General features: G+C 36.6%; 1 protein-coding gene across 1 annotated transcript; it reads right to left on the bottom strand.

The window, feature by feature from the left end:
• Nucleotides 1-9,832: 9,832 nt before the first annotated feature.
• On the bottom strand, nucleotides 9,833-13,423 carry LOC114358349 (cytadherence high molecular weight protein 3-like). The gene has a single exon (XM_028312283.1). The coding sequence runs from the start codon at nucleotides 13,421-13,423 to the stop codon at nucleotides 9,833-9,835; it is 3,591 nt and encodes a 1,196-aa protein (XP_028168084.1).
• Between the last annotated feature and the right edge of the window lie 1,249 nt (nucleotides 13,424-14,672).

Genomic DNA, 14,672 nt, shown 5'->3' with positions numbered 1-14,672 from the left:
GTGCGCTGTCAACCGCGAGGCGTATAAAGATGTCCAACACTGAACCGTCCCAGCTATGAAATTTTCAGAAATACTGGTTTATTAGTTCCGATTTTTGCCACGTTGGACAACCATAGGCAATACACGGACCGCTTGAAGCAGTCAGGGTCGACAGCTTCAAGCTGCGACTGCACAGTGAACTGCAGAGTTCTATGGACGCACATACACGAACCGCTCGAGCAGTTGCAACTGATTCGGGCGGTCGACAGCACGGTGAATTTTCATCGTGCGGTCAAGCAGTCGCCAGCCATACACTGACTGCTCGAGCTGTCGACAGCTCTCGCGCAGTTACCTCCGCCCACTTTCTTCATTCCACGGCGCGCGCGTTTGTGATTTGTTGAGCAGTTAATACCAACTGTTCGAGATATCTAACTATCACTGGCAGCTTCAAGCGGTTGACTCTTGACTACAAGAGTGGTCCGTGTATGTTGATCACTGACTAACTGCTCAAGTTGTCCGTGTATGGTGGGCCATATATTCACATGAGGGCGCTACTATCAACACGGGTTGTTTTAGATTTTTGCCCCTTGACGTTTTAAAATCGTTTGCGTTACGGTGCGGAGTGTGCGTTGCAGTATGGAGTTTCATACAAAGAACACTGATCGCCTCGAGTTGATACGGTTACGATCCCTTTCCGGGCTGATAAATGTCCTTATAAATGAACGCGATACTCAACAACTATCCAGTTTTATTTATTTGTTCACCTATTTGACGGAAGTGGGGGAGACTGGGACAAATTTATATACAAATTCCCATTTTCCCCCTGGTGGTGGCAGCTGGGAATGAGCGCTTTTCCGTTAGAACGCGCCTACGTTTGAAAACAAATTGCTAAAGACTGTAGTTCGCCTTTACCATCGGTGTTGATAGCATAAAAAATATGAACAAATAGAAGTCATAAGGCCAGTGTAGTTAGCACATTTTTTTATATAGTCATCACAAAATAATAAAATATCACAGATAATTGAATTTATGGTTTGTATAATAATAAATGAGAGCCAAATTCGAAAAATATAATAAATAAAATAATAAATAAAATTGTCTAATTTTATCAATAAAATTATAAGACGTCCTTTTTCTTTGCGAGATTTTGAAAAATAAAATTTAGTTTTTTAATTGGATAACAAATAAATACATTCCTGAAAAATGTAATGCTTTCCATTAATTAATAACATAATATTTCAATAAAAACTGAAATGTAAAACTAAATTTTCGTTCGAGCCATAACTGTAAACAAATTATTTTATCTATGTAAATAGATATCTAAGTTGCCTTATTTACAATTTCAAATTGTATGGCGACATCATAAAATATAAAACTATACAGTGGCATCTTGTTGTAACTCTTATACGTTTTAATTAATTTATGAGTTACTTTAATGTTAGATTTTGTAACAAACGTCTGATTCAATAGTTGACAGTCTGTTTACATTTATGGCTGATTTTTTTTGTATATTTCAAGTTTACGTGGACATGACTAATATAGACATCAAATCTTAAACATTTTCCAATAATTTAAGCATTAGAAGAATCCAAGACATAGTCTTTGAAATAATAAAAATGTAAACATTCACAATGCATGACAAGATCACAAGTTAAATATTATAATCAAACACATGTACAAAACGACGTATACCAGTATTTTTATAAGAATTTTAATGCATTTACTAGCTAGGTATATTTTTAATGCTTATAGGGATGGAAGATTGCAATTTATATGTATAGTGATTAATTGAGTCAGTGCGTATGGTATGGGAGAGGTAACATTGACTTATGACGTAACAGAGTTTTTTTTTATCCACAACGAGGAAGCTCTTGGCCTGTATCTCACCTGATGGTAAGTGACGATCAGGCCGAAGGTGGAAGCGAGCTTCACCCGGAATCCTCAACCACGGAGGAACTGGCTATCTTACCTCTAACTGCCGGAACACAACAATGCTGTTAACATTGTTGTTATGGCGACAGACTTAGGTAAGATGGTGGTAGCTAGCCAGGCGGACTTAGAACATGCCCTACCACCAACCAAACCGAACAGAAAAATCTGCCCCTACTGGGAATCGAACCCGGGACCTCTGCGTCTGAAGCTGGTGGTCTTACCACTAGACCACAGAGGCGGTATACAAATCTGAAGCACATTTGAAGTCTCGCTGACGTTTTACATCATAAAAACTTCAGGCACAGACTCAGTTAAACGCTAGACATATTGTGGTTCAAATTTCGGTGACATACGCTTTATTAGTGTCTTTAAATGTTAGGTTATTATGTGTCTTAAATAACTAGCAAGCTATGTGCTTTTTGAGATGATAAATCAAATAATCTTCCTTCTGACTTCCAAGTGGTATTACTAAATCATTATCATTAACATCTCAGCCACAGGACGTCCACTGCTGAACATAGGCCTCCCCCAATGCTTTCCATGCTGCCCGGTTGGTAGCGGCCTGCGTCCAACGCCTTCCTGCTACCTTTATGATGCCGTCGGTCCACCTTGTGGGTGGACGTCCCACTGAGACACTACTTTGATTACTAGATCAGCTGTTAAAAAAAACGAGTAAAAATCAACGTTTTATCGGTCTCACAGCCAATTTATGAATTGAAAGCTATGGGAGCGGCACCCATGCTTCAGGCACTGATTGAGTTAATTACAAGTCTAGCTGGAAATCGATATAAATCAGTTATTGATGAGTGTCACAAACTTACAGAGAAATTATGTCAGTTCAAGACAGCCTATCTAGNCTGAGACACTACTTTGATTACTAGATCAGCTGTTAAAAAAAACGAGTAAAAATCAACGTTTTATCGGTCTCACAGCCAATTTATGAATTGAGAGCTATGGAAGCGGCACCCATGCTTCAGGCACTGATTGAGTTAATTACAAGTCTAGCTGGAAATCGATATAAATCAGTTATTGATGAGTGTCACAAACTTACAGATAAATTATGTCAGTTCAAGACAGCCTATCTAGTAGTACATAGTAAATTTTGCGAAATAATCTTCTGTGCTGAGCGCTAACTTTTATATGAGTTTAAATAATTGTGGCAATTCTTTTGTATCCCTTTAGATGTATTCCACTTTAAAACTTAGTTATAAATGTCTAAAGTTGTTCAATTTGCCTTAACTTTTCGCCTTAACACTTAAACTAAATGTGATTGAATAAATGAGATCTGTAGTAATAAATTGTCATCGAGCTAACTGCGCACTTCGTTGGAACGCGACTTGTAAGTGTATTCCGGATTGTACAGCGCCCTTATCGGAAACGTTCAAGAACTAAAATTCTCATACATTTTTTTAACGCGCTCACTAGTTAACGACCACGTTTGACGTAAACTCACACTCAGCCCACAGAGCAGTGATGTGACGTCACGGCAGCTAAGTGCGCAGTTAACAGCTTCTTAGCATAGCAGCTGTATGTGTTCAGTGTGGAAGAATATTCTGGAGGTACTCTAGTGCCAAAAATGGCTGATCGTTGCCTTTATATATCGTAGAAAAGAATTGCCACCATTGTATCTGTTTCAAAATTGATAATTATAGTATTCATCATTATTATATTTATAATAAGTTATCTTGAACAAATATGTTACAATGTCACTGGTATAAAATCGCAGTAAGAGCGCTTTCACATTAGGGCGTTAAAAGCGCGACAGCAGCGTTTTTATAATGTGAAGGCATGCATCCACTGTCACATTGTATGAAATTTTCGGCAGCGCGTCTGACGCGCGTTTGTCGCGCTGCTAAATCGCCTAAATGTGAAAGCGCTAGTATTTTTAAACTACCTGTTAAAATCACAAGTGATCTCCGCCATCTCTAGTATTTAGCCCGTTCAATGGAAACCAAATCCGAACAGTATTACGATTATATTTTATGTTTAGTTTTACTTATTTTTAGGACTCCCTTTTGACATGTTTTTCTCTGGGACTCGAAGCACTTGCAATAATTCACGATTTGGGCACAAAAGTATTATCTTTTTTTATTTAATGATTTATTTATTTATCGGTATGATGATTGACATATCTAACATCTCCTTACTGATTTTATTTTATTTTTAATCAATCTAAAGACTTAGAAGTGGCCAAAAATGATTTCTTGATTGATTTACAATTTTAAAGATTTTCGCTTTTCTTTTTACCGCAAGACAATTTTCACGATTATCATAATCTTTTGAATAGTAATCTACTGTGAAATTGATTTTTAAACTATAATAATTACACAAAAAGTCTAAAAACATTAGCTATTTTACTCATTCGAGTCCCATAAGTTTTTATTTCAACCAATTTTTTTTTTTTTTTTTATCCACAACGAGGAAGCTCTTGACCTGTATCTCACCTGATGGTAAGTGAATATTGTTAAATCAGTGTTCTTCCAAAGGAGTCTTAAAATTTTAACACACCAACACAATATTATCGTCACGTTTGATTGGTATTTTATTTATTTTTAAGTCTTTTGGGTCTATTTTAATATAATTTATACCGGTTTTGGTAGTATTAGCACTTCGTGATAAACAAGGCACCTTGTATATTAATTGTAATAGAGTCTATTTTGCAATGAAAATAAAGTGGCCAGCTGTACCTACCACGAAACGACGAGTTTTTTTGATTCTGGACGTAGAGACTTCAGTGTAAGGTTCAAAATCAAAACACATGAATAAGTAATTTGGTATGGTAGTATTTGTAGTTCTGGATGTCCATTCATAATAATACCTTAAATATTGGTATTAATAGCTAAATTGTCACTGCTAAAGCATCTTAAACGTTTAATGATTTTTAAACTAATTTTCTTGACCCAAAAGACTTCATTTTGAGCAATTTTATAAATTATTTCCGAATAAAATGTCTACCCAGTTGAACGTGATTTATTAAATGCGGGTAGTTTTAAGTTAATTGTAAATAATTAGGCAGCTAATGTATACTTAGAATAGGCAAATCATGAGATTTCTAACACGTAGTAAATTACTAACGTAAACACCAATCTATAATTAATATTTATGCACGTAAATGCAGCGTAATAATGTGAACAACTGCTATGGGCAATCTATCTATAGCAAGCTAAAAGCAGCTGTAAAGAGTCGCCAAGTATCAAGATTTTTAAGTAGTATATAAAATCCTTTGCGGGTCCAATGACAGTTAACTTTCCCCCGGACAAACTTGACCTTCCCTGGTTGGGTTTTGGCGGTCAAGCTGTAGATCCTGGCTACACAGGAGTTGCAGCGGTAGGGAAAGCCGCTTACTGGCTATTACTTCTACTTACCGGACTACATTATGCGAACTAAATTAAATTAAATACTACATAGAAGCTTATACTTGGCGATTTTTATGAATATTTTTTTAATTAGGAAGTTGACACCAAGTTGGAGAGTTAGAGACACAGCTCCTTCAGAAACACATTAAAAAAGCACTGAAAACTTGTAAGTTTTCAATTTGCTATAAAATCTGATTACTATAGTATAGCGAACTAAAATTATGAACGTCGCGTTAAACAGCTCTTAAAAAGAATGTCAAATTGGTGTCAACTACCGTTAAAAACGAATGCGAAAACATTATGCTGTATCCAACTGTGTTCGTATATGTTCATATAAAATCGTGCCTAGTATTACAAAGACTGACGATAGGCCGTTTTTATATAGGGTCATTAATACCTCCTATATATTATTATATCCACAATAATAGTATTAACCGTAGAATTAAACGTAAATACATATTTTTCCAATGAAACTTATTTTTGTAGTGAGGCAAAATATGTAAACAAAACTAGCCATTTGTGTAAATTGTAGTATTTAATGTAAACTTTAGTGGTTCAATCGGTATATCGAATATACATCTATAGTCCGGTCGCCGAGCACGTAGAATTTCGTCCAATGACCCCAAGCTACCCATCCTTATCGCTCGCGCGTAATTATATTGCTGTCGCGTCTGTGCGACGGGCGGCCGCAGTGAGTGTGCGAGCGCAACAGCAATATAATTACACGCAGGCGATAAGGATGTGTAGCTTGGGGTCATTGGACAAAATTCTGCGTGCTCGGCGACCAGGCTTTAATATAACTCAAATTCAGTTCACCAATAAATCTATTTTTGTAAACCAAGAAAAAATTCACAATTTCTTTTCTCAAATAGAAATAGATTTTAATTGTTAAAGTAAGCGAACAAAATATTCCAAGCTTAGTTTAATACTTTATCCTTGAATTCACAACTATAACAATCACTTTTATTTACTTCTAACTACTTAAATAAAACTTGCTAAAAAGCTTGGGAGGCTCCAGCAACTACTATAGTTCTAGCGATTAACTCACTCAGTGCCTGAGCTATGAGAGCGACACGGCAGGGCATACAAGCAGAGTAAATACAAATGAGTAGGTCATCTTCATAGAATCGCACCGAGCGCGGTTTGTATGTGAGCGCGCCAATACGTATGCGGCGCGCACGCACACACTGACAAAATTCGGCGCAACCACGACTGGCTCCCCGCTAAATTTTGTCAGTGTGTGCGTGCGCGCCGCATACATGTTGGAGCGCTCACATACAAACCGCGCCCGTGCGTTTCTATGAAGATGTGACCTACTCATTTGTATTTACTCTGATACAAGTCTCGCTGACGTTTGACGCCACAAAATCTGCTGCGGCTGAGTTAAGCGCTAGATAGTAAAGTTGCTGGGGCCTATAAATAAAATACTTTTTTTTAATAAATAGAAAGAGATTGTTATAGATGAATAATTACATAATTAGGAAGCTGTATTTGAAAATATTGTATATCGTAGCATGTATTAAATCTTTTGTAGTAAAAACGTGCCCTAACTAAGCCCGGTCTCCGAGCACGTAGAGTTTTGTCCAATGACCCCAAGCTACACATCCTTATCGCTCGGGCGTAATTATGTTGCTGTCGCGCTCGCACACTCATTTCAGGCGCCCGTCGCACAGTCGCGACAGCAATATAATTACGCGCGAGCGATAAGGATGGGTAGCTTGGGGTCATTGGACGAAATTCTACGTGCTCGGCGACCGGACTATACCTACTTATGAATCAAATACTCTATTCTGTAGACCGTACCAACGTAAGTGTGAGACGATTTTGTACAAGTACCTATATTGTAAATATACTGCATTTTTTATATCTTTGTTTTATTTTTCTAACGACAACCATTTTTAGGTGTACCTGGGGGACGCCCACGGAATTCTTATGCCCGGTTTCACCATCAATCCCTAATTTTTAAGTGACCCCTATGAAAACTAAATTCCTGTTATGTGTTACCATAGGGGTCACTTAAAAATTAGGGATTGACGGAAAAAACGGGCATTAGTATCACCTGCAGCCCCACTAAATCATAATTGTAAAATTTTCATAAAATATACAGGATGTTTTTACCTAGGTATACCTACAATTCTTCCGTACTTTCATAAACTAAGGGTATGAAATAAAATAAAAGACAGATAATAATATAATTTTTTATTGAGCATATTAATTTGTATACTTAAAAATGACTTTATACCTACAATATGTAAAAATTATCAGCAAATATTTTGGATATTGGCTACCTCAAAAGGTAAATAAATACTATCACAATATTTACAATATTACGGACTAGAATAAATATTCAATACTTAAACTTAAAGCCCGATAAAGTTAACTGCGCACTTCGCTACTCTCCCTCGCACCTTCCTCGCGTTCGTCCCGTCCGTACCAGAGCGTCGATGTGACGTCACGGCTGCCGGGTGCGCAGTTAACTCAATCGAGTTATAAATAAAACAGTTATCACCACTAAGCATAACATTTTTGGTCCGAAAGATAATTTTACGCCAGCAGATTATTTGCAACTTGCAACACAACATATTAAATGTAAAGTTATTGCAACATTTTACTATACATTCGCGTTAGCTTTTCCAAATGTCGGTTTGCGACTACCCTCCATTGAGAGCGCGCAATAAAACAAAATGGCGCGCGCGCAAGGTTGACCTGTGTCACCGTGACAGTATCTCTCCTTTTCTCTTTATAAAAGTGTAAAAGAGAAAGATATAGGTACTTTCAGTCTGTGGCGGTGACTAAGGGCTATATTTCGCAACCAGTCGCCGCTACCAACAAAATGTATACAGCTTTGCGAAACCAAACGGACACCAGGTGAGTGACTCTCTATAGAGCTGTATACATTTTGTTGGTAGTCGGCGACTGGTTGCGCCGCCATGGTATCCCGGTGAAATATAGCCCTAAAAGTCACCCGTGCGCACTAGCCTCACAGTCGCCCAAGCAAATAAATACGTGGTTCCAGTTAATGTGAAAGTGTGACTTACCCAGGTACCTATGTTAGCAGAATGTTATAAATCTTAAATAGGTACTAGCAGCCGCCCGCGACTTCGTACGCGTGGATCCCGTTTTACCCCTTTGGGATTGAATTTTGCAAAATCCCGTCTTAGTGAGCAACTCAAAATTCAAAAAACAAATTCAAAATTAAAACTCAAAGGTGACTGACTGACATAGATACGAGCTATCAACGCACATCCCAAACCATTGGACGGATCGGGCTGAAATTTGGCATCAGGTAGATATTATGATGTAGGCATCCGCTAAGAAAGGATTTTACGAAAGTCCATCCCTAAGGGGGCAAAACGGGATCCACGCGTACGAAGTCACGGGCGGCCTCTAGTATAGACATAAAAATAGATGAATGTTCAGAAAATACCTGTCAAGATCCGGACTTCATAAAGAGAAACCATGTTGCACATCGTCCATTACATGCCTCGATTAAATTATCAATGCACCGACCTCTTCAGTTTAGGGCACTGATCTTTGAAGTGGTGTTTCTTCCAATGCTTAAACACACAGACCTTCTTTGCGGCAATAAAGTCACATAAAGCACAACCGTACCACACCTCGCTGTGAAAATTGTCTTTGTGCGCTTGGAACAGTTCTTTACTGTGAGACGAGAACGGACAATACTTGCACTTTCTCGTCTGCTCTTCAGTTTCCTTATAATGGTTCGCAATTTCCCCCAAATTCTTGCCACGGAACGCGCAATCCTTGCAGCGGTAAGCGTTATATTTTTTATGTATGGATACATGACAGCGCAAACTTCGAATATTCGTTGTGTAGTAACTGCAATAGGGACACTTGAATACTCTTTTGTTTTTATCATTTATTTTCCAGACCCAATGGAATTCTTCGTGCTGTTCAAAGAAATCCTTTTTTGTGGTGGTGTACGTGCATTGTGAACATTTCAGTAAAGGTGGTATTGGATTTCTCTTCCTTTTCTTTGGGGCTGTGACTGTAAAAATGTTTGGGGCTTTATTGGGTACTGCAGCAATTGGCACCAACACCACTTTTACAGGCGTTGATTTTCTGTAACAGTTCATGAAAGAAAAACATTGAACCATAGCAGTAAGTAGATAGTGGTCTAAGATTTGAATTGATGAGAATTAAGAAAGTTTCAATGACAAACTAATACCTAAAAAAAATTAAATATCAAGACATTCCGTGACCTTAGAAAATATGAGACATTTTTAACTTTTAAAGCATCATTCATGAATCTTCTTTTGATGAAAACTGGGACTGCTAAAGATTTTGTATTTTAGCTCTTTAGCTATGATAGCTTGTTAAGACTTCTATAGCCCGGTCGCCGAGCACGTAGAATTTCGTCCAATGACCCCAAGCTACGCGCGACAGCAATATAATTACGCGCGAGCGATAAGGATGGGTAGCTTGGGGTCATTGGACGAAATTCTACGTGCTCGACGACCGGACTATAGCTAGGGCAACAGAGCTAAAAGCATGTGTTATCTTTTCCAATATTATAAATCATATGAAGAGGTAAAGTTTGCTACTTACATCAAAATCGAGTCATTCGTTGATGGTACAGTAAAAAGAATAAATTGGCTTTCTTCAAGTGAGAAGTTCACAAAATCTTTGTTAGCAGTTGTCAGCACAGTGTTGTTTGTAGCTGGCTGTGGATCATTACTTTGGTCAGCTATAGTTTGTTCCATATTTTGGTCAGCAACAGATTGCACATTATGTAGTTGGACAGAAAAAGGTTGTTCATTATTATTTTGTTCAGCAAGAGGTTCTTTCTCGTAATTTTGTTCAGCAATAGGCAGTCCCTCATAATTTTGTTCAGCAATAGGCAGTTCCACATAATTTTGTTCAGCAATAGGTTGTTCTTTACAATTTTGGTCAGCAATATGTTGTTCTTTATAATTTTGGTCAGCAATAGGTTGTTCCTTATAATTTTGGTCAGCAATAGGTTGTTCCTTATAATTTTGGTCAGCAACAGGTTGTTCCTCATAATTTTGTCCAGTATTAGGCTGTTTATGATGTGATTCCTCATATTGGTTAGCTACAGGATGCTCATAATTTTGCTCAGAAATAGGCTGTTCATTGGATTGTTGGTCATAATATTGGTCAGGCAAAGTTTGTTCATCATTTACTTGCTCATAATTTTGATCAGCAACAGGTTGTTCATTATTTTGGTCAGCTATAAGTTGTACATTATGTGCTTCCTCATAATATTCAGCAATTGGTTGTTCATTATATTGATCAGGAATAGTTCGTTGGTCATAATTTTCGTCATCAGTAGGTTGTTCATCATATTCTTGCTCATAACGGTCACCAACAGGTTGGTCATTATGTGCTTCTTCATAATGGTCAGCTACAGGTTGTTCACTATGTTGTTGATCATAAAATTGGTCCGCAGTAGGCTGTTCATCATAATTTTCGTCAGTTACAGGTTGCTCAACATATTTTTGTTCATAATTTTGGCCAACAATATGTTGCTCATAATCTTGATCATCAATAAATTGTTCATTTGGTTGTTGCTCATAATATTGTTCAGGCGAAGGTTGTTCATTATAAACTTGCTTATAATTTTCGCCAGCAATAGGTTGTTTAACATGTTCTTGCTCATAATTTTGGTCAACAATATATTGTGGCTCATAATCTTGGTCAGAAACAGGTTTCTCATCATATTCTTGTTCATATTGATCAGCAGTACCTTGGTCAACATGTTGTTGCTCGTAATTTCGGTCAGTTATAGGTTTTTCATCATTTTGGTCAACCATAGACTGTTCATCATGTGCTTCCTCATAATATTCAGCAATTGGTTGTTCATTATATTGATCAGGAATAGTTCGTTGGTCATAATTTTCGTCAGCAGTAGATTGTTCATCATATTCTTGCACATAACATTCATCAACAGGTTGGTCAATATGTGCTTCTTCATAATGGTCAGCAATAGATTGTCCATCACATTCTTCTACATCATTTTGGTCAGCTACAGGTTGTTCACTATGTTGTTGATCATAAAATTGGTCCGCAGTAGGCTGTTCATCATAATTTTCATCAGTTACAGGTTGCTCAACATATTTTTGTTCATAATTTTGGCCAACAATATGTTGCTCATAATCTTGGTCATCAATACGTTGTTCATTTGGTTGTTGCTCATAATATTGTTCAGGCGAAGGTTGTTCATCATAAACTTGCTTATAATTTTCGCCAGCAATAGGTTGTTTAACATGTTCTTGCTCATAATTTTGGTCAACAATATGTTGTGGCTCATAATCTTGACCAGAAACAATTTTCTCATCATATTCTTGTTCATATTGATCATTAGTAGCTTGGTCAACATGTTGTTGATCGTAATTTCGGTCAGACATAGGTTCTTCATCATTTTGGTCAGCTATAGGATGTTCATGATTTGCTTCCTCATAATATTCAGCAACAGGTTGTGCATGATATTGATCAGGAATAGTTTGTTGTTCATAATTTTCGTCAGCAATGGGTTGTTCATTATATTCTAGCTGATAATGGTCAGCAATAGGTTGTTTATTATACTGTTGATCATAATCTTGGTCGACTATAGGTTCTTCATCATATTCTTGTACATAATTTTGGCCAGCTACAGGTTGTTCACTATGTTGTTGATCATAATATTGATCCGCAATAGGCTGTTGCTCATAACTTTCATCAGCTATAGATTGTTCTTCGTATACTTGCTCATAGTTTTGATCAGCAATATGTTGTTGTTCATAATATTGGTCTGCAATAGGCTGTTGCTCATAATTTTCGTCAGTTATAGGTTGTTTAACATATTCTTGTTCATAATTTTGTTCAACAATATGCTGCTCGTAATTTGGGTCAGCAATAAGTTTTTCATTTGGTTGTTGCTCAAAATTTTTATTATATTCTTGTTCATATTGATCAGCACTAGCTTGTTCAATATGTTGTTGCTCGTAATTTCGATCAGACATAGGTTGTTTATCATTTTGGTCAGCTATAGGCTGTTCATCTTGTATTTCTTCATAATAGTCAGCAACCGGTTGTTCAAAATATTGGTCAGGGATTGGTTGTTCATAATTTTCGTTAGCAATAGATTGTTCATCATTATCTAGCTCATAATCGTCAGCTATTGCTTGTTCAATATATTCTTGCTCATAATTTTCATCAACTATAGGTAGTTTATCATATTCTTGCTCATTATAGTCAGCAATATGTTGTTTATCATATGCTTTTGCATAATAGTCAGCAACAGGTTGTTCATAATGTTGATCAGGAATAGATTGTTGTTCAAAATTTTCGTCAGTAAAAGGTTGTTCATCACATTCTCGCTCATAATGGTCAGCAATTGGTTGTTCAATATATTCTTGCTCATAATTATCATCATCTATAGGTTGTTCATAATATTCTTGCTCATTACGGTCACCAACATGTTGGTCATTATGTGCTTCTTCATAACTGTCAGCTTTTGGTGGTTTATCATACACTTGCTTATAGTTTTGATCAACAATAGGTTGGACATCATAATATTCTTGTTCATAATTTTGGTTAGCAATAGGTGGTTCATTGTGTTTTTGCTCATAATATTGGTTTACAATAGGTTGTTGCTCATAATTTTCGTCAGTTTTGGGTTCTTCCACATATTCTAGTTCATAATTTTGTTCAGTAATAGGTTGTTCATCATATTCTTGCTCATATTGATCAACACTAGCTTGTTCAATATGTCCTTGCTCGGAATTTTGGTCAGCAATAGTTTGTTCAGCATGTTCTTGCTCAAAATATTGGCCATCAATTGGTTGCTCATAATTTTCAGCAATAAGTTTTTTATTTGGTTCTTGCTCATAATTTTGGTCAGCTATAACTTGTTCATCATATTCATGTTCATAATTTTGGCCAGCAACAGGTTGTTCACCATATTCTTTTTCATATTGAGCAGCACTAGCTTGGTCAATATGATCTTGCACGTAATTTCGGTCAGCTATAATTTGTTCATTACGTTCTTGCTCGTAATGGTCAGCTATAACTTGTTCATTATATTCTTGTTCATAATTTTGGTCAACAATAGCTTGTTCATAATGTTGTTGCTCGCAATCCTCATACCTTGGGCCAGCAATATGTTGTTTCTCATCAAAATTTTGGTCAGGCATATGTTATTCATCATACACTTGGTCAGAAAAAGTTATTTCTCTAAGTTGTTTTTCATAATATTGGTCAGCAATAGTTTGTTCATAAAAATCCTCAGCTGCTTGTGGCTCATAAACATTTTTAGCTGTCTGTGGATTACTATGATAGTTCTGTAACTCATAATCAATATTAGAAGTCACAAGTCCCAAATCTTCTTTAGAAACTCTGCCTATTTCAACTTCTATGTCATACATCTTAAACTCCTCGATTTTATAACGAAAACTTTTTATATTTACACTATACAAACAGAACAGTAAATAAAGCAATAAATTAACTAAATAATCATGAATTTCATTCATAAAATTATATTTTTCGGTAAGATTTTTTCGTCGACTTTATTATTATGCAACTGTCAATGTCATTTTTTTAACGTTCCATTCGACAAAGTCGGAGTCGATTTCCACTGACTTGATTCGAATCCGAAAAATATTTTGTATGAGCGATATACGTGGAAATACTGTTTGAAATCAACATTTTTGAATACTCTCTTGGTGTTAAACTTTGTCATTCCAATATTTATCTCGGATGAATTTAACATCAGCGGTGTTGCTATNCTGTGGCTGCGGCAGCTGCAGGGAGAGCTGGGCGGGCGACGCGACCGCGCGCTGCTCATCTACAGCGACAACCAAAGCGCCATCAAGCTTACTGCTAATGACTGTTATCTACCGCGATCCAAACATATAGACATTCGATTTCACTTTCTTAAAGAGCATGTTAACAGTTTAAGTTTAAAGTTTTGTTATGTAAAAGGTAAAGAAAATGTGTCTGATATATTAACTAAGGGTACAACAGTAGATAAACATTTGTTTTGTGTATTTAGAATGGGATTGCGTTCTGGGGTGGGTGATAGAAATGGAACGCATCCCAAGTAGTTCCTTTTCTGGCCGCTACTCTCTGTGGCGCCTCTGTATTTTTCTCTTTGCGTGCAAATTGTGAACGATTGTGAATTCCCAATAAAACTGGTTGTTTTATCAAGAAAACATTCTTTATTTGATCAAAACCCTACACGTATCAATAATATGTATAGGTAGAACATACTCAAATATTACTGAAATCGGAAACATCGACTTTTTTTACCTGCCCGCTTCGCGTGGAATGCTCCATATAATAATATGATTTGATTTGATAATTTTTGTAAGGAATATTTTAATTGGCGACATTGATAGGTACTATTAATTAAATTTTACTTTGACATTTTTTTAATCATTTGAC

This window comes from Ostrinia furnacalis, unplaced genomic scaffold (genome assembly GCF_004193835.3).
Source record: "Ostrinia furnacalis isolate ACB-3 unplaced genomic scaffold, ASM419383v2 OfSCF3884, whole genome shotgun sequence".
Lineage (NCBI taxonomy): Eukaryota > Metazoa > Arthropoda > Insecta > Lepidoptera > Crambidae > Ostrinia > Ostrinia furnacalis.
This window is presented reverse-complemented; position numbering and strand designations above follow the sequence as displayed.